Raw genomic sequence first — 21,544 nt, forward strand, 5'->3', positions numbered from 1 at the left:
CTACAAATTGTAATGATTTTCTTACTGTATAGTACGGAGAATGTTCTATACGTAATTATGTTGATATCATATGAAACACTGTTTATCTGTTTTTTATCCTTTGGTTCGATATAGCCCTTTAAAAAAAAAAAGGATTGGCGTTATATGAATAAACAACCGGGTGAAGGTAATCTGGCAAAATCAACGTTCATACCTTTAGGGATTATAGAGGAATTTATATGGGACTAATTAAACGTCATTACGCTATTGTAAGGCAGTAGGTGTCAAGAGAACCGAAGAGAAAGCTTTGTGGACTAATTCTGTCTACAGGGACTTGACCCTGGCTAAGGCTGCTTCAGCTCAGAGTTAAAAAATGATATTTGTAGTTTCACTACACATTAGTAAGTGCAAGTGATATTCTTTCCTGACAAATAATAACAACATGAGGAGAAAATAATGCAGAGAAAATGCATTATTATCACAAGGTATAATTTATTAAGGTAAAACAAATGTAGATTGTAGAAGAATGCTAAAACATATCATTATTTTATTAAGAAACATAATCAAATATAAATATTACATTAAACAAATAAAATATATCCATTTCATACATATTAAACAGAGACCCCACTCTATACATGTTACAGAAAGATGGTAACAATGATCATTAATAATGAGATTCTTGGAAAAAACACATGGAGCACAGTTTACACTGGACTGTTGTCATGTTCATGGCAGTTCTTACCTTCTGATGTGTTGCCACATATTAGGTACCCCGAAATACCAAATACTGCCCAGTATTCGCTCCAACCATTCTAGTCATGCTTAGCATATGAAGCAGATCTCACAGGAGTTTTTCTCCTCTAGGTTGGGCTGTAAAGATTCCCAAAATTTGTGACATCTGTAACGTTACTGCAAAAGCAAATATAGCGCTATTGCCCCCAGCTGAGCATGGCATAATCTCTACCTGTGAATTGATAGTTTTAAGGAGTCAGAAATTGCGTTAGAGGTCCTTCGTTCACTTCCAAGCTAGTGTCACACCCAGGCCTGTCACCTCCAACAGGAGTATTCAAGGCCGGACTTAAAAAAGAAAAGTGATTTTTTTTTTCTCCACAAAATTAGGTTCTTGGTAGAAGCTACAACTTCACACTTAATCAAACGCACAAGTGGTCCTTGTGGTCACAATTGCAGGATACAAGAGAAAATAGTCAAGCCTGGTTCTCAGAAGAAGAATACCTCATGAATTTTCAAGAGACTAATAGGACTATCAATTATACTAGGAGAAGGCTTTTGAAACTGCAGAACTCTCTTCAGAGACCTTATTATTTTGGCAGTATTGTGGGCTCTTGCATTGATACAATGAGAGTACAGAGTAAGTTAGAGAAGTGATGACGTCTGCAAAATATCATCCGGCAGTACTTTTCTTCATCCCTGTCCATTCCTTCTATGAGTGAGTACATTATTCACTTGGTGTGCGCAAACTGATTCAGAGTCTTCTGGCTTTCATTTTTCAGCTCCTCAATGTGCAAGTCTAGCCGTTCCAAGAGTTGCTGTGATCGCAGCTCCTCTTCATCCAGGAAGCGAGTGGATATGGATCGATCTGGTGAGGCACGTGTAGGGTGCTGAAAAGAGTATAAAATTGTTAAGCAAAGAAAAGTTTTTAAAAAACATGTATCTCTAGTAGCATTAACTCTCATGGATCATTTTCCTTCTGGAGGGTATGTTCTTGCACACACAAAACTGGCAGATCCAATCTGATAATCCTGCATTCGAACAAATTGTTGTGGAACTGTAGCTCCCGTTCTCAGAAAAGCCTGATCCTACTGAAACCTTTCTGATGTGCTTTTGACGCTGTCAGGGAGGAATCAGTCTTTAATTTTTTACGTTTTGGTCCTTTAACTGATTGTCATCTAGTGTGAACTACCCAGAAACTTGGCAATCACTCTGCCTTTTGCAGAATGTCCCCCCTTCACCTTCATATTTGCGAACCATCTTGACTCACAAAACGACAATCCAGAAGTACCTCAAATCTCAGTCATGCTGGGGGTACCAGTAGATTGCCAGATAAAACTGCCTAAGTATTTTTTATGGTGTGCAAAAAATGAAATAATGGTTATGGTGCAGCCCCCTCTTTCCAGCTGGAAATACCTCATCACTGCCTCAATTCAGCCTCCTATTTGGTCTTAATTTGACTTTTTGGAGGATTCATGGAAGGGTCCAGCTAGTGACACAGCACCCGTCGCTTGAATAAATAGTAAATACCTTTACTGGAAGACATCCCTCAGAAGTAAACAGTCCAGATAATAAAATACTTGGAAATGTAGGTATGCACCCACTACCACTGTCTGCATTTTATTAACAATTGAGGGTCCTGATCTGAAGTTGTACAGCACAACACTGACTTCAACTTAGCTATATGCATCCCCAGAGAGAAAGCGACTGTGTGAAATGGCTTCAGCCCATATGTCAATACTAAACCTGTACGATGTTGGTTTCTGCTGATTGCTATCAAATAGGTTCTTTAATTTACTTTACAAACGGCAGGAAACATGTCTCAGTTATCTCATCATGGATATCAACTTCCTGCACTGATATAGGCATCACACTCTTAGTAGTGGATGCCTGTCTCAAATTATCCATATTCAAACTAAAATCCTTGACAATGTTGTATGCACATCTGTATTCACCACTATTTACTTAGGAATCGAGATCACTTGCGTCCAGGAGGTATTGTATATTGCAGGCTATCACACCATTTCCACACCCTACTGCACAGGCACCTTTCCTCAACAAAGACACAGCGACCAGGTCAGTTCCCATACCACACCTTCAGCTTCCAGTGTCCTTAACGGTTTTGACTCTGAAGTATCTGAAACATGTTTTAAAAGCACATAAACAGTGAGCAAATATTGTGTTGCATAGCCATCTCACAACTGTGAAGCCACTGCCAGGGACTGACTGACCTACCTGGTACCAGGAGTTTCTGTGGGCTCGCAGGGTGGGGCCGGTTTTACTGCCACTGGGCCGGTTTTGTTGCTACTTGCAGTGATTGAACATGAACAGTGCAAATATAAATGTTTTTAAAATTTCCTTTAAGCACGCTTTAAAAACATGTGTTGTGCATTATTTATCTATAAGTTCTACAAATAAAATATAGCAAGCACTGGCAAGTTCCTGTCAACAAAACTGGCCTCCATAACAGTGAAACGCTAGAGGCCAGTCTGGCCAAGTCCACAGTCCTAATTCAGCACTGGCGAACACACAGAATGGGGATCAGAGAGGTTAAGAGCATCCTTCAAATGTGTCGTCATGATCAAAATTTCAGTTTGAAATGAATTAAAGTGAACTGTGGTATTTGCTGACACCCTTGTCTGAATTCAGGTGGAACTCCAAGCTCACACTGCCTCTTACCCCTATATGATCCCAAACACACCAATACAGAGAAGGTGCTTCTTTTTTCCTTTTTAATTAGAGTATTGTCTGGCTCGGTAGAACAGGAATCTTCCAAGTTTGTAAACCCTTCTGTTTCTTTTATGCAGAATTGGTAACAGTCCCAGTACCTATGAGCTGGTGCTAACTTGTTTTAGCCTTTATTTCGTATACTGCCAGGCTTTCAAGGTATTTCGAACACTAGCATAGCACTGCTGGCTTCCTAGTTCAACAACAACACACTAGATATAGTGGGGTCCACCATTAACTTATGAGCATTTGTTTGAACTTTTAGAAACAGAAAGCATTATGCCCCCTGTCATAAATGATCAAATAAAAACACCACAACAACAAACGCGAACTTCCCTCACCACCGGACGTGGCATACTTAACATTCAGGAATTCTGACACCCAGGTGCCGGTTCGGGCAGAGTGGTGTTGTGAACTTTAAGGTGTGACACCCAGTCTGCTTTGTACAATGCCACTGTAACATCTGAAACACGGAACCATCTTCCTCTCCGAGCATCTTAACAGCACAACTGACAGATGGTAGACCTGATTTCTATTAGCATGGGAGCACACGGTAAAGCTCATGAACACTGGTTCGCTGAACAATCAATTTTTCAAATTTTCGAGTTCTTTATAGTTTCATTATTGTTCTTTCTTAGTCATAGATCTCGTTTGTATTAGATTACAGATTGTTACTACAATCTTGTTAGATTTGTATTTCTTCTAATCTTTTTATTGACATGTAATTGATTGCCGTCTCTGGCTTACTTCTGTTATTGTTTAATTCATACTATATTAGGACTATTAGAGTCCTCCCTTTGTAGTCTTGTGTCTTGTATCTTTTATCTTGGTTGTCTTTAGTTTGGTATGTATGCGGTATGGCTGAGTTAGGTAACATGTTCCTTTTTTCCTTGCATTAGGTTTTATGTGTTTTAGTATTTTGTGAAATCATCCAATAAATGTATATTTTGCTGATAGAATTCTCTATCCTGTTATTCAACTTGATGTTCAGCTTTATTGTCCATCCAGGTGTCATTGTTTGTTCTTGACATACAACACTATGGTTATTGATATCTATAGTGATACGGTACCTGAGGATATCCGTCCTACAGGTAAATTGCTGTAGCTCTTTATTTAGATTTCTTCTACAGGGGCCAGCCTCCAGTACCTGAAGGTTTTCTTTAAGCGGAAGGCGAGGGATTCTTGTCACACGGCCATGTTGTGTTCAGAGGAGAGGCAGAGGTTACAGAGCTGGCAGTGGTCGGTCCAAGGATACTTGGAGTGACACTGGGGGCAATAATGAAAGGGCATACTTTCCATCACCGTCCTCTAATTTTTGCAGTGAAAGCGAAGGAAGATGAGGGTGCTAGGCCCGAGTGGCAAGCTCCTGATGGGGGGGCATCAATACAATACCGTTCGTCGAAGCTTGGTGAACACGAAGACCAGGAGAAACATGTAGGTAAAAAAAAAAATTCTGACCAGTGAGAAAGGATAGACTGAAGAAATCCGACAATGAACACCAAGGGGCTTTGACCCGGAGCTCTATCATTAAATGTTCGAAACCAGCAATGATAAAAATAACAATTTGACAATGGAGATGATGTTCATAGGAGGAGTTCAGTTCACTATACCTCGTGGCTCGAAAGACTTCTTCGAAGACAAAACAAAGTGCACATGTCTGAGCTCAGTAACAGATGGCATGAGAATGCCCATCATGTGTATCTACAGCCACACATACCACAGACAACAATGTTTCTGCTTGAGTACTTAACTTGGTGCACACTCTACATGCCCTAGAATGGTTCTTTCTTTCCAGACTAAAGTATGGTGTAGACTTGGTCAAACTGCAACCGCAATCTAGGAACTAGTTAATGGGACCAACACTCATCATTGGTTTCCTAGAAGACCTCCATGTAACAATACAAGGTACAAGCTTTATTTTCATTCTCCATGTTACTGTAAACATTTTATTTATAAAAGGAATCACCTTGATTAGGGGTGCCAATGTTTAGAGAGAACACAGCCTCTGAATGGTCACCAATTCTCACAGGTGATAATCTAATTCTGGGAACTAATAAAGGTTTTTGAAGGAAAATACTGATTGCACAGGTTATTAAGGAGTGAGATCACCAATGTTTTATCTAAATCCTAAATCGTTTACTGTGCTGTTACTTATCCTCCTACATCACTAACCAACATTTATTAAGTGTGCAAAATCAAAATCGTTGAATATATCTGAAGATGGGTTGTCAACTGTTTATTAAGTTCTTGAAATGCTTTTTTTTAAGAAAAGACTTTGAAAATGCAAGAGGAATTTATCAACGTCTTCCACTTTGCAGACAGCATATTTCTGCACCTCAGAGGCCCAGAAGAATCCAGTGCATTTATCGGGATAAGGATTTTTATTTGATATTATTTACCCCTTCCGCCTTAGTGATGTGGATTATTCTGTATATATTTATTTTCCTCGTGCCACCCTGCCCTTGCCTGCAAAATACCGTAACTATGACTAAACCTTCGAGTGGTCACAGCATAGAGTATGTGAAGGGACCTTTATTGTAGTATCTTGATTTCTATTTTGTATTTTTTTATTATGATGTCACTGTGCCAAAAGGTGGTCATTGCTATATATAGGCTTTCTTGTTCAGGCTTCAAATGGATGGTGTGCCAGCCATGAAGATTCCAGAGTAGTGGCCAGGCAGCAGAAAAAAACGCCATTTGGAAACCTAATATAATTTAGGCCCTTCCATGAATCAATGTGTTCTCAGAGGGCGATGTGTGTGGGAACTGGGTTCACGTAATTATTTCTTTCAGGGAAAAAAAAAAAATGCGTAAATGAACGTAAGCTAACTTTATGGACTTCAGGCGTGCAAAAGAAGGCCCACCAAAGGCTCAAATGTTGCAGCACATGCAACCCTTTTTACTTTTTCGGGACAGATTGCATGCAACAGAGGTGCTTCAGGTGCAGAATGTCCATGGCAGAGTTTAGACTGGGCTTGAGACCAGGGGAGGCAGCACGTTGTTTTTTTTATCTCTCTCCCAATTACAGGAGGGGTAGAACTCAACAGGTGCCATGTCCAAAGGCAGAAAACCCATGTAGGCGCTCAGTGTTCTAAGTATAGGGGTTTATGGAATATGTGCCTCTGTTTTAGTGAAGTGTTAACATTGGCCTTTTAAAGCGGATACCCTTTTTTGCACTTGACTCTGCAACCTTTGATTCAAGCAAAAGAGTCCTTTTTTTCAGGGGGTAGGATGCACACTTATTGATGCAGGTATAGCCCAGAATAGAACCAGTGTGGGAGCGGTCATCTGGGATTGGCATCATTCATTTTCAGTTTTCATACTACAACTTAAAAAAAAAACTCTTTACCAAGGTAATATTTATGAGTTATAGCTGGAAAAAGGACCGGAAATCACAGTGGTTCCAGCCAATGCTGTTTACAGTTTGGTGAAGGGCTCTGTCAACATGACAGACCCCTGCACCATACTGTTTTCCTTTATATTTAAAAAAAAAAAATAATCCTGAATCAGAATGTAAAGAAAAAATATTAAATGCTCCTCTCGCCATGGGAGTCCTCTCATGGTGAGGGGAGCTTTTAGCAGTTTTTACAGCCCATTTCCCCCCCAGGTTTTTCCTGGTGATGAAGAACAGTGAAAACTGACCTCTACTTTTGCCGATCTACACTAGGTGGATGGAATTAGAGGTCTGCATCAGAAAGCCCTTACTTCACAGGGCTGTCAGAGGGGTTTAACCACAGCAGAGGTGGAATAGTGTCCACTGTGATTAGACCTACGGTCCTACCACTTATACATATGGCGGGTTGACTTTTATCCTAGAGGTATGTAAACTACGTCACCATTGCAACAGAGTATACATACAACCAAGATATAAATCAAGGCCTAAAGTTCGAAAAGTACCAAACTGCAAAGTGAGGCTGGCTAAAAAGCCAGCACTGCCTGAAGATGTGACAGATAAATTAAAACATGAAAAACTGTGAATGTTTTTTTACCCACGTAATACCAAAAGTAAACATCGTTTCAGTAGTTTGTGACAGTTCATGCTTTGACTTGCATCGTGAATTAAATGGCAATAATATTTCCTTTGTAAACTGAAAAGGTTTACACTAAGTTTCACTAACACAGCAGCATGGGTAACGCATGGGTGCAGACGGGAAAGCGTTACTAACACAAAGAATGCGGGTACCCAGGAGGACACAAAACAGATGGCCTGAATGTGAAGGGATGAAACGAAGATGGGGAGGCCCATGGGAGGGGAAAGGGATGGAGGAGGGCAGTTTCGAGTGGAGTCAGATAAAAGTATCACAGTGGAATGGCACCTCATTTCTATTGCGTTGAAGTGGTGCATGTGCAGTTTCCCTACGTTTCCCAGTGGATGCCTTAAGTAGATATTCCTTTAAAATGTTCTAACTTTGAAATAGACAACGTGCAGATCACAACTAATAACTATTTCCAGTGCAATCCTGTGTACAAATGACCTCATGGTACATCGTAGAGTGAGAGGGTCTCTGTGAGAGAGACTGAAACCTCATGTCAGGAAGAATCATGAGGTTTGCACTGGGAAAATAGAAACTGATTTATTTTCTTGTTTACCACTCCCTGCCCACTGAACCTCCTCTACATGCTCACAGATCTTTGGCAGACACAGAACCTGAGCCACAGGGCCAAAAAGTGTTTGTCCAACATCACACAATGGGGAAAAGGTAAAGGTGGCTGGTATGAAAACCTAGTTCTGTTTCCAAAGTATGTAACCTTACCCCTAAATTACATCTACTCCCAAATATACTTGCAAAAAAGCTCATTGATGCTAACCAAGAGCCTTTAGTAGTCTTCATACCACAGGATGACAAGTGAATCTGTCACTGTCATGCGTCAGTTTTCACTATTTAACTGTAATTGTACTTATATAGCGCTTACTTCCCCCGACGAGGCCTCGAAGGGCTTGTCGGCAAGTGGCATGCTACTCCAGAACCCAAAAAGATTAGTGGTGGATTAGTAATGGGAAATATGAGTTAATTTCAGTGGTTGACCTGTGAGTATGTTGATTGGATTGACTAGAATAATAGAGAGTTAGCAGAGGGAAGAACTAGAAAGTGTTAATTGGGAGATCATAAAAGTAAGATGAGATCTGGGCTGGGAAAAAGGAGAGATACATGAGGAAATAATTTAGATGGGTTATGTGGGCGACCATAGCAGGAAAATGAGGTTTGGGGTGAGCCAGGCGGGATAGAGGAAGGAAGAGACTAGAACGGGTTATTCTGGAGATCAGAATGGTAGGATGAGGTTTGGGATGAGCCAGAGAGTGGAGACAGAGGGTAGATTGAGAGAGGTAGAGGGTGTGACAGTAGTGCATTGGAGAGAGTGATTTTTTTCTCTTCTACAGTAAGAGTAAAGTAATAAACATATAGATACATGATTACATGGAAAGGGTATGCATATAAAATAGTCTGAACACAAATGCCATTAAAGGTTTTACTTTGTACCAACATTGAGAAAGGCAGACATCGCCAAAATGCGTATGTTGGAATAAGCAATAAATCTGATTCATGGAACCCAGAGAGTGCTCCTGTTCCTTTGAACTTAGTGTTTGGATTTATCGTGTGCGTCCACTTGCACGCAAGGAAGCATCCGTTGTCAAAAGAATTTGGCAAACGATTTAGTGGCATTTGTGTCAAGACTATTTTAAGCTTGCCATAACGTCGCAAGCCGAGAGGGAGGCACACCTGTTGACACGAGGTCAATACTACTAAGTATAAATGTGAGTTACTTAAATGAGTGTTTGCAGGATATGCCAAATCGCAATTGCTATGAGCGGCTTACGATGGGAAAAAAGAACATTTAAATTGCTCACAAGATCGCTCCCATATGGTAATGTGCTGAAAGTGACTAGCATACACAAACTAAGAACTATTTAATCATGACGGTATACGGTCAGAGGAATAAGTGGAGGACAAGTAGTCCGTTGTCAATGGCAAGCATTCTATGAATGAGAGTGGACTATACATTTTTAAATCAGTGATGCGAGAGGTTTTACTTGGTACCAACACTGAGAATATATATATATATTTTTTTTTCAGTCAAAGACCATAAAAGTACATCTTACAGATACGAATATATAAAAAACAATAAAATGCAGGATACAGAGACAATACTCCTAATAGACATAAAAAAGAATAAAACCAACCAATTCAACTCACATTATTGGTTAACCAGCACCTCCTCCCGAGTATACACACAAATATGTGGTAACAGAAAACACCTCTACAAGGACCTACAAATGGGTTATGAAGGATTCACCATGCTGTCTAAGAATTCCCTTCCTCCGAGGAATGCCGAATCCCTCAGTCTTAAAATCGTTAAGGAAATCTTTTAAAATGGAATAAAAACAACTGGTAGCTGAGAAAGAACTTATTCGGAAAAGTAAGGATATATATGTATAAGGAAGTGCTAACTTTTGAACAGGAGCAAGTAGGACTTTCATTTTTTGTATCTGGGAAGCTGTAATTTAAAATCCTCTTTAATGGTGAAGTTGGATTTTAATTCACAATTTTGAAAACACCACTTTTAAAACATTGGGATCCTCCCGCCCTAATCACTGGGTGCCTGGAGTCTGTTCTGGATACAATTGAATGGATGTACTTGGCAGCTGGACCCTGCATACTCCTCCTAGACAGCCGCACAACAAAAGGATCAGGTGTGCCTTGATGGGCCTCCACTGGCAGCATGTTGGGGTAGAGCTGGGCACCGCCCCACTTGCAAATCAATAGACTATGCCCTGTCCCCACACAAAGGACATCACACCACATTATTGTGCCTGTAGTCAGGCTGGAGCCAAGGCATGGAGGCAGGAAATAACAGGCACTGCAAATGAAAATCTCTAGAAACTTCTACCATTTCAAAGAAGGCAATATAATATAATACCGTACATATAATCCAATAAAATATAATATATGATATTCAAAATCCATCACATGCCTTTGATCATTTTGTTGTTTCACGCTAATATTTTCGGAAGACCCTCTCACCAAATCATTAAACTCTTTCTTCACTGCCTGCAGTTTATGCTCCAGTTCTTTTCTTAATGAAGCAAAATCCTCTCTCAGACCTTTGAAAATATCCTAAAAAAATTGCTTAGTGATTAGGCCTGCCAAGTTTGGGTACTGGTCTGCTTTGCTTACTGCCACTGCGGAGCCGTTACATGTATCCTCCCTTTGCTGATAGACAATTTAGAAAAAAAATCTTTAATTTAAAGTTCCTTGACCAATTGGTCTACTCACCCGGTGGGCTACCTTGTCACATGGCATGAGGGAAAGAGGTAATTTATGTTGAGCTATGAGAACCATCCATTAGACCCCTCCCACCAGGATTGCAAGTGCCCCACTTTCTTGGTCCCCGAGGCGTTCTCAGATTTTCAAGTGCTTTCTTCACCTGCTTTCAAGGTCTATTCTGATTTGTTCCCTGCAATAGCAGGATTGTGTGCCAAACAAAGGTTGCTACTTTGCTTTCTGCCATTCATTTTATCCTGATTGATTGACTTCTCTGTGCTACAACTCAGTTTCCTTGGCTGCTCTGGAAGGGGAGGGGATGGTTGGTTAGGGTCACTTTCACAGTCCTGTCTTAAGTACAGAACTTCCCTCAGGCAACGTTGGTCCCCTCTTGGGTGAGCTATGTTTAAACTGCCTCCTTCTACACTTGCACTCCATCTGCTGCAAGTTGTTGTTCCACTAAGTTTTCAACTATCTCAATAGAGACACCCATGCATCAAACAATAAGAAGCCAGAAACAAGGGCAGCTCTTCCACACCTATAAGACTCTCTGTTTCCTGGTTCTTTCTTCCCCTCACAGACTCACTGAGGCAAATGTGACAACACTCACCCTCCTTAAGGGGCTGTGCATCACTCCTTGCTCGTGCTCTGCTGCTTCCTCTGCTCTGCCTACTGCCATGCTACCCTGGACCTCAGATCCAGTACAGCGCCCTGTTCAGCTGGGTCTGCCTCCTGTGCTTAGTCCTACATCACCGGGCCCAGACACCCCAGCAACATTGTCACAACTTCGCCCTGCTCTTGCTGCATGGGAGTCAGGATCCCTGGAGACTCCTACATTCAGTTCCCTGCCACAATCAGTGACAAATTCTGAGGCTGTCATATCATCAAGCACATTTTGACAATCAAAAGATAGTGTCACTGACAATGAGACATTGTAAGGGAGGAAGAAACAGCGGGCCAGATGTACAAAGCTATTTTGTGGTCGCAAATGCGAAAATTGCCTTTCGTGACCACAAATGACCGTGTTGGATGTACTATCCCTATTTTGTGAGTCAGTGTTCCACGGGCATCCCTCAACCAGCCAATCCACACACACATACTGACTCACATACACAACATACAGCAGAAACCTACCAGTACAGGTCCCCTTTCAATGCACACACATGGAGACCATTGTCAACTCTGACTGTACTGTCACTGTGGTGCCAGGATACATTTGGCAATGAATGGCACCACAATGACGGTTGTGGATATGTGCGATATGGTTTGTGCCGTGTGTCTCCAGACGTGTGTGACACAATTGTCTCCCCGACATATGCATGTCACAGTGATTTAAAATAATTAATGTGACATAAATGCTTGCAGCTGACGGTGTTTCTTGGCGGAGATGGTGGTTCTAATGCAGACTTTCGGCTATGGGCCCACCAACATCTAGATAGGGCGGATGGACCATCAGGGCGGCAGATAGATTTTCAATCGATATCTTGACGTGGGACCGTTACCACAAACGTCTAAATCAAGACGTTGGCTTTGCAGGTATTTGGATTCTGTGCACTGTTGCACTGCTATTTAGTGCACTGGGCATGGGTTGTGGTGCTACAATCGTACTGATGAAGTTAGTTTCACCCAATTTATCTATTTAACTTTGTTGAATGATCAAAGTAGATGGTGCAGACAATGCACTGATAGTATGAGAATTATATGTCATGTGGGCTGCAGTGTGCATTTACACCACAAAGAGAACCATCATACATGACAAAAAAAAAATTGACTGCCGAGGGGACCACTGTCCTCTGGCTGAACTGCAGTTTAACAGCATTGCAGTAATGCATAGCAAGGAAAATTACTTTTTCCACGTTGAAAATTTAATATTTTAAAATCTTAACAAGATTTCCCTAAAGTCTACCTTGATAGCTCACAAGGCAGAGTGAAAAAGGCACACTATATTTAAAAAGCGTGACTTAAGTACAAAAAAAAACATTTTAGGTTCAGCTACATTTTCCATAAAACGGGCTGAGGTGAGATTAGAATATTTCATTTCAAATCTGCCTACCAGAAAATGCTACAATAGTACTATATTAATTTCAATGTATTTCCCACTTGATTTTGAACAACTAATTTAAAGGGGGAATCGGATTTCTATTAACTGGAGGGAAAATTAACTTTATGAAAATGCACTTTAGACAGCCAGAGCTGGCTCAAAACCAATTCTGCCAGTAATCACTGGTGCTGCAATAGTTATCCTTTGCTGAAAGAGGTAACACCCCTGGCTCAGTGGTTTTAATTACTGGTGACTATGCAGGAATTGGCTATCTTGGAGTAACAGGAGCAGCAGATAGATCAAAGGAGAGCATTAGAAGTACCTCTTTTGACTTGGAGATGCTAGGGAGGATTTTCCCTATTCATTCGCAGGACTGTCCTTTACAGTCAGCCAGGGTCTAGTCAGAGTGGGAGAGAGAACTAATTTGGATCCTGTCAGGTAGGACAAGTGTTCATCTAAATAGGGGAGTGCCTAAGGAGATGAAGACAGGTCTGCTTGGTGGCAAACGGGTTCTACTATACTGAAACTGGGGATAAAGAGTAATTGTACAGGAAACCAAAGAGGAAATGCTGCAAAAGAAGTGGGTGGACTGCTAGAGAAGTGGGAATAGGAAATAGTACTAGGTGGCCGAATTCATCCAGTCACTGGCTAGTTCACCGTATAAATCTAGCACCCAAAACACCACTTCCACAGAACACTCCTGTATGTGAGAATACTTCATTTGAAAAATGTGGTTCCGCTGGCAGAAAAAAGACTCCTGGTGGAAAAAGAGGACTCACTCAAGGACTCCTGTTAGCAAACAGGGACTGGAACAGCTCACCTAAGTCAAGGGATTGCCTTTATGTTTGTCTGCTGCAGAGACACATTAGGACGGTTCCCAACTCTAAGAGGTTACAGCTGACCACAGAGGACTGGTTGGACATGGCTGGAGCGGACTGAGAACTAGTTCATGCAAAAGACATGGCTGGAGAGTCCTGGTGCCTGCCCAAAGAACCAGGGGCTTCATGAGTGAGAAGTCAATTTGCCAGCAGCTGGGTGAGTGTGACTCATCAATAATTTCCATCTCCTGTGGATCGGAACAATGTGCAGAGGCTTGCTCAGGAAGGTACACTACAAGGAGGCGGGTGGGAGATGAGGGCTTATCTCCGAAAATATGATGTTATCACAGTCAGCTGATAAAAAAGACTGATGGTACACTGCATGAGAAATCAGGGGCGTCTGGTTTCCTTGGGCGTAGGGGCTCTGCTTACCTAATTTCCTGGAAAAAGCAACATGTTAATTTTAAAATTAGTATTATAATTATTAAAAGATTAGTAAGAAAATTAGTATTGCCTAGCTGTTATTCTCTGACCCTTGAGCGAGGGTCAGACATCCAGACATTATTTGCAGGCACGTGTAGTAGTGCACCTGCTGCCAGAGGTAGCTGGGCTGGGCTAAGCCAGGGCTTACCCTTCCCAGCCTGGGTCTGCCCCCTTCAGGGTCCCCTAGACCACACCCCTCAATGACGTACATCAAGCGTTACTTTGTAAGCCAGTCCCCGGAGCTCAGGGTTATAGCCCTGTATTTGACAATTGCTGTCTACTTAGAAGTCTCTCAGTTTTTAATTTACCTAGGCTCTAAGCATTATGTTTATTTTAACGAACTGAGGGGGTAATTACAACTTTGGAGGTGGTGTTAATCCGTCCCTAAAGTGACGGTAAAGTGACGGATATATCACCAGCCGTATTACGAGTCCATTATATCCTATGGAAATCGTAATATGGCTGGTGGTATATCCGTCACTTTACCGTCACTTTTGGGACGGATTAACACCTCCTCCAAAGTTGTAATAACCCCCTATGTGTTGTTTCTCTAACTGATGACAACATGTAACTTTTAATTTTTGTGTTGTATATATACGTTGATTTGTATTAAATTGCAATAAAGAATTCTTCATTACCCTCGGCTACCCATCAATCCCCGAATGCTGCAGGAGTCCGCCTGATTGGGAGGGATGATGACACGCCAGCCTTTATCTATGTGACCTGGCTTAATTAACTCTAATGACTCTATTACGTCTGGTCACATGCAGTAAACAGTTACACCGCACATGCTTTAGTGTGCATGGTGCATTTCTTTACAGCAGCAAGCCTTGTGCTTTCACGTTCTCTTATAAGCACTGCAGTCCTTCACAGCATTGCGTTAGAGAACTGGAACTGCAGAAGAATACTAGTCATGTCTCACGTCCTATCACTGGTCAGTCTGTTATCTTACCGGCCTTTCCCCGGTCCTAGGTCAACATTCTTCACTCTCTCTCTAATTTGTGACCAGTGCTTAAGTGGCCCTACATGGAAGGCAATTCAAAACAACATTTGAAACGGGCTCCTATCTGGTCCTGCATTCATTCACTTAAATTTAATGCAAAAACACTAAGATTTCTTAGCAATGATTTTAAAAGCCCTTAAGGTAATACAAATGAACAATGCAGTCACCCAGTCACTGTTTCCGCTACGCAGGTTTTACTTCACATGGATTTCACTGAGAAAATTAGCTTTTCCTAGATGTTATTTCTGTAGTTTTTTCAGTGTAACGAGTGTTGGAGTTGTTTTAAGGTGTCTGGATGAAAACTGAGTGAATGAATGTGAGTGTGCTTGTGAATGAGTGAGTGTATTAGGCTTGTCAGACAGTCGCTGGCCCTTTCACACTAGAAGTGATTGTTAGCTTAATAGCACCCATGGCAAAACACTGATGCTGGTAAAACACTAGAGGTATTTTTTGGCACGCACAACACCTGTAGCAAAATGCTGGCTATAACACACTGGTGATAATTCCTAGCATTAGGGAAGGCAGCCATTTTTGAGGAGAGGTGTGGAGAAACAGGCATTCATGAGAAAATTTTGACTATTGCATACTAGTGGTATTATTTAATACGTGGGTCATTGAGTGTTGGACTGTGAGCCTTACGATGGTCTTCCCCCAAACGTATTGCCTGCTTGCCTCCATTTTGTCTGGATTTCTGCTCTGTAGGCCTTAGGACACTATGCGCTTTACCACTGCTAACCAGTGCTAAAGTGCATGAGCTCACTTCCCTAAACATGGTTTGACCGGCATATACCTGATTGGCATATTTAATTTACATGTAAGTCCCTTGTAGTGTGGTATACCATGTACCCAGGGCCCGTAAAAAAATGCTACCAGTGGGCCTGCAGCATGTAATGTGCCACCCACTTAACTGGTACCTTAAAATTTGTCCCAGGCCTTCCATTTCAGTTTGAAGGCAGTGTCCCATTGCCATGTCGACTTGGCATTTAAAACCCCTTTCCATGCCTTAAACTCCCCTTTTATTACACGTAAGTCACCACTAAGGTATGCCCTAAGTAGCCCATAGGACAGGGTGCTATGTAATTAAAAGGTAGGGCATGTACTTTTTAGTTTTACATGTCCTAGTAGTCACAAACTCCCAAATTCATTTACCTACTACTGAGAGGCCTACCCCTCTCATAGGGTAACACTGGGGGTTCCTTATTAAAATTAATAAGTTATAATTCCTAAACCAGTGATGGTAGAAAAGTCATGTTTGATACCTATGAACTTGTAATGATAAACCTTCTTTATTGGTAAAGTCAGAAAATGCCACTTTTAAAAAGTAGGCATTTTCATGCCCTTAGTCCTCTAAGCCTGTAAGCTGCCTTAGGTCACATGACTGGGTGTTATGTACAGTTGTGACTTTGTGAATTTGCCCCAGATAGTCACACAATAGGGGGATTAGCAGAGACTGAATAGGTGATTAACTGACTTGATTTGTAGGAGGGGGTTGAGAAGGAGCTAAGCATAGCCTCACTTGCAACTGAATAGGCTAGACTCTGCCACCCCACAATAGGCTTAACAATCGTGTATTGTTGGTGCAGCCAGCTAGGAGCCAGAGGAGGGGAAGCAGGAAATTCCTGGAACTTCAGAGAACCCTTCTGGAAAATTCTCCCCACTTTTAGGAGCAGGACACCAGGGCGTAAAAGGAGCGCTCTCAGACCTGCTCCGCAGTTCACTTCTGGACATGTGGAAGGACTATCAGAGGACTGCCTGCTGCTGTGACTTGCTGTGGCCTCTGCCAGAATGCTTCTGAAGCTGGAAGGACTGCTTTGCTGCTTGGAGCCTGTTTGGTACATTTCGAGGCCAGCCCTACATCACCACCTACACTCAGGACTCCAGAAGTGACTCCAAGGGCTAGTTCTGCTGGTCTGCTGTTTTGAGCCACAGTGACGTAACAGGCTCACATCAACTTAAACCTCAACCTGGACCCAGCCTGAGTGAGTCGTTCACCTCCAAGGTCTCCCTCCACTCCTGGACCCTTGATTGTGGTGCTAAAGGTGCCCTGGTGGCCATTTTCTAAAAATGAGGACTTTCTATTTTGAACCTTAAACTGTAAAAATTCAGAACTCTGGTTCTACTAATTGATTTTCATGGTTTTAGTGTCAAACCATTTATTAAAATGTTCTCTATTTTTCTAAATCAATTTGGGAGTTGTATTTTGTTGTGTTTTCACCGTGCCGCTGTTGGTATACTGCACAAACTGCCTTTAAGTTTAGCCTGACTACTTTTTGTGCCTAGCTACCTAGGGTTAAGCAGAGGGTAATTTAGTGACTTTTTGTAGTTCACCTTGTAAGGGACTGTGGCTGTTGCTTGACTAGGGTTCACACCCCGGTCGACCAACAACCCAATTTCTCACATTGGTGTTCAGCGGTGTGGATCAGGACTTGTGTTTTTGCAGTGCCATACATGAAAAATAATTTGGCATCAGGACTGACTTTTTAAATTTTCTTTAGTCTCCATTGGCTGTTTTTTTTCTTTCAAATTTAACTGCCCCTACCTTCCTCTGCTACCAGGGAGATAGATCTGATTAATGTTCACAGCCTCAACAAGGCTGAGCTGCAAAAGCTCTGCAAAGAGAGGGGGGCTAAAAGTGGGCAAGAAGGCTTCCAAGGTGGACCTACAGAGAGCCCTCTGGCCATATGAGGAGATCAAGAGGCTGCAAAAAGGAAACGAGGAAGATGATCCAGAAGGGGACCTGGGACTGGATGACAAAAAGGACCAAGGGTCCAAGGAGAACTAAGGACTTTAGGATGAACATCTCTGCCCCCAGGAGGAGAATCAGAATACCCAGGATGGGGCTAGGAGCAGTGTAACTTCCAGATGCTTGTCTCAAGTGCAGCTAAAGGACAGGAGGGAGGAAAGGAAGCTCAAGCTGTAGCTGGAACTGGGCGGACTAAGGGTGGAGGAGAAAAAGATCATGCTGGCTCATGAACTGAGCCTGAAGAAGCTGGACGTTAAAGCCAAGCAAGCAAAGTCCAGCAGCAATGGTGGCAGCGAATCAGCAGTGTTTACTAGAGAGGTGAGGGTCCACATTCACAAAGACCTGGTGGCCCATTATGGTGTTAGGGATAATATAGATAAATGGCTTTCAGCCTATAAGGAATCCATGAAGGTCCATAAGGTTGGAGAGAAGCACTCAGTGGGGTTGCTTGTAGAAATATATGCCTCTCGTGGGGAGGGACACACTCCTGATACTAGCGGTAGATGACCAGACTCTGCATACCGCCATGAGGGCCATTCTTCTTTCTAAGTTTGGGTTGGCCTCTGAAAAGTATAGACAGAGGTTCAGGGACAGCCACAAACTTCTCGACCAGGGTTGGGTGTGCTTTCTGGATTATGCTAACAAGGCACTGAAGGGCTGGGTTAGGGGCAACAAGGCAGATGATTTCAATGGGCTGTACAACCTGATTCTGAGGGTGCACATGCTCAATAGTTGCATTACATAGCTGCACTAACACCTGGTAGACACCAAACTGACTGACCCCACAAAGCTTGCTGAGGAGGTGGACCTCTGGGCAAGCACCAGAGTGTCCAAAAAGATATCCAGGGGGAGACTCTCAAAAGGGTGGTCAGGGTTCAGACCAGAAAAAAGAGAGGGGGGGGAATTAAAAAAGAAGGAGTCCTCTCAAGGCCTCCAAATTAGTTCTCAAAGGAAAGGGTTCCCATCCCAATCTGGTCACCACAAGAAAGGCTTCTCAGGTAAAACCAAATCTAACCCCATGTGTTATGAGTATGGGCACTACAAAGGTGATCCCAAGTGTTCCAAGAGGGCACAGTCTCCCACTGGAGGTAAACCCCAAGGGTTGGTGAGTGTAGTTGTTGGGGAGGAGACGGCCCCAGTTTTAGGGGGGTCAGTGAGCTTACCTTAGTGTCCCTGGGTAATGAAGAGATGGTGCCCAAAGCACACATGCCCTCCAATACTGCAAAGTATACCCAGTGAGTCACCATCTATGGCCAGACGGTGGAGGCTCTGAGGGACACAGGAGCCCGCATGACTACAGTAAGGTGTCATCTGGTGTCCTCAGAGCAAGTCGTTCCCAATACAGTCCACCAGGTTGTAGTAGCAGACAACCAGAAGAGCCACAACCCTTGACTCTAGCTCCCTTTGAGGAAGGGGGTATCTCAGGTCTTCTGGAAGTTGCTGCAAGTCATGCCATGCCTGTAGACTGTCTAATAGGAAATGATCTGGAGCACACTGCCTGGACGGAAGGGGAGCTCAGGTCCCACCTGTGAATGCTGGAGTTGCCTGGGTGAGTCTGTGTGACCACTAGGTCCATGGCTGCACAGAAAGGGAGTCAAAAGGGCCTGGAGCCTGGACAATGGCCCAGGCAACTAACAAAAGAGGGGAGGGCAGGGTGTGTGGGAAACCAGCCCGTTTGTCTCCCAGAGGAGGTAGCTGGGGCGCCAGAGGAGGCCGCCCTAGAACCCAATTGTTTCCCTTGGTGACCTGCCTGAGCTTGCTGGATGGCAAGCAGAAGGGGACCGACCAGGGAGGAGTTCTGGCATGCACAGAAAGAGTGTCCAACCCTGGAGGGCATGAGGTGGCAAGAGGGAGCCCAGGCAGCTGGTGAAACCTCTGGAGAGCACCACATTTATTGGGAGAATGATCTCCTGCACAGAGAACCCAAGGCACCTTTGCATGGGGCAACAACAGCCTTAGTTGTTCGCTAATGCTACAGGGCTTTTCTATTAAAGTTAGCCCATGAGATTCCCCTGGCAGGACATCTTGGGCAGGACACGACCTCAGCCAGGCTTGCCTCTCACCTTTAATGGCCCAGGATGAAGGTGTCCTCAGATGCATTCTGCAGGACTTGTGTGACCTGCCAGGCCAGTGGGAAGTCAGGGAAGAGCTGAAACCCCCCCTGCAACCCTTATCTGTCATTGGCACCCCCTTTGAAAGGGTGGGCTTCACCATCATTGGGCCCCTGGACCCCAAGACAGCCTCTGGCAACAGGTTTATCCTGGTCTTGGTGGACCGTGCTACAAGATATCCAGATGCCATACCTCTGAGAACTACACCTGCACCTATAGTAGTTAGGGCCTAATGGGGATTTTCACCAGAGTAGTTTCCCCAAAGAAGTGGTGTCTGACAGAGGCACCAACTTTGTGTCAGCTTATATGTAATCTATGTGGAAGGAGTGGGCAGTTACCTATAGGTTCTCCCAACCCTATCATCTATAAACTAATGGGCTTGTTGAAAGGTTCAACAAGAGAGTGAAGGGCATGATTAGGGGCCTATCTGCCCCCTGAGGCGGAAGTGGGATGTCCTCTTGCCCTGCCTCCTCTTTGCTTATAGGGGGATATCAAAGTAGGGGGTTGGATTCTGCCCCTTTGAACTTGTGTATGGTCACCCTGTAAGGGGACCTCTCAGTCTGGTTAAGGAGGGTTGGGACCAAGCACACAAGAAACCTCCCCAGGATGTTGTTAGCTACATACTAACTCTGAGGAACCAGATGTCCAAGTTCTGGAAGAAGGCTTCTGAAAACTTGGAGGCAAGCCAAAAGGTGATGAAGCAGTCATACAACCAGAAGGCTACCTATGTGGAATTTCAGCCTGGACAGGAAGTGTGGGTGATGGATCCAGTGGAGCCAGGACCCTTCAAGACTGTTGGACTGGGCCCTATGAGATAGTTGAGAGAAAAAGGGGATGCCACCTACCTGGTGGACCTCAAGACTGCCAGACACCTCTTTAGGGTTCTTCACATCAACCGTCTCAAACCCCACTTTGAGAGGTCTGAGGTCACCATGCTGTGAATAGGAGAATGAGCCTCTCCCTGACGTCCTGTCATCAAAAGAGCAAGATGGGTCAGTGGAAAGTGTGAAGCTTTTTCCTACCTTGACTCCAGAACAACAGAGGGATTGATGCCAGTTATTGGAACAGTTTTTCTCTCTGTTTTCCCTCACTCATGGGCTTATACACCTGTGTGCCCATGATATTGATACAGGAGACACCCCCCCCGGTCAAAAACAAAATGTACAGGCTGTCTGACAAAGTGAGGGCCAGTATCAAAGAGGAAGTCTTCAATATGTTTGAGTTGGAGGTGATTGAGCCCTCCAGTAGCCCCTGGTCCAGCCCTGTGGTGCTGGTACCAAAAGCTGCCCCACTGGCTGCCGCTCCAGAACTCAGGTTCTGCGTGGATTACAGGGGCTCACCCCATACCTAGAGCTAATCAGCTCATTTATAGGTTAGGGGCTGCCAAGTTCCTGAGCACTTTTGATTTAACGTCAGGATACCGGCAGATTACCTTAACTGGAAGGGTTAAGGAGAAGTCAGCCTTCTCCACTCCAGAGGGCCACTATCAATTTAAAGTGATGCCCTTTGGTTTAGAGGATGTCCCTGACACCTTCCAGAGGCTGGTAATCCAAGTACTGTCTGATGTGGAGGCCCTCAGTGCAACCTACATAGCTGATATAGCTGTATTTACTATCAGCTGGAAGGACCAACTCTTTCACCTCAA

The 21,544-nt window shown here is 43.4% G+C and overlaps 1 protein-coding gene across 4 annotated transcripts in view; it reads right to left on the reverse strand.

Annotated features, from left to right (window-relative positions):
• Nucleotides 1-509: 509 nt before the first annotated feature.
• Nucleotides 510-21,544, reverse strand: part of CEP63 (centrosomal protein 63) — a 379,989-nt gene continuing 358,954 nt past the window's right edge. For all 4 annotated transcript variants that reach the window (XM_069213574.1, XM_069213577.1, XM_069213576.1 and 1 more), the window contains one exon: nt 510-1,601. In XM_069213574.1, coding sequence (XP_069069675.1) covers nt 1,443-1,601 — 159 coding nt within the window. In that variant the 3' untranslated portion in view covers nt 510-1,442. The remainder of the gene's footprint in view (nt 1,602-21,544) is intronic.

Source organism: Pleurodeles waltl, chromosome 11 (assembly GCF_031143425.1).
Source record: "Pleurodeles waltl isolate 20211129_DDA chromosome 11, aPleWal1.hap1.20221129, whole genome shotgun sequence".
Classification (NCBI taxonomy): Eukaryota; Metazoa; Chordata; class Amphibia; order Caudata; family Salamandridae; genus Pleurodeles; species Pleurodeles waltl.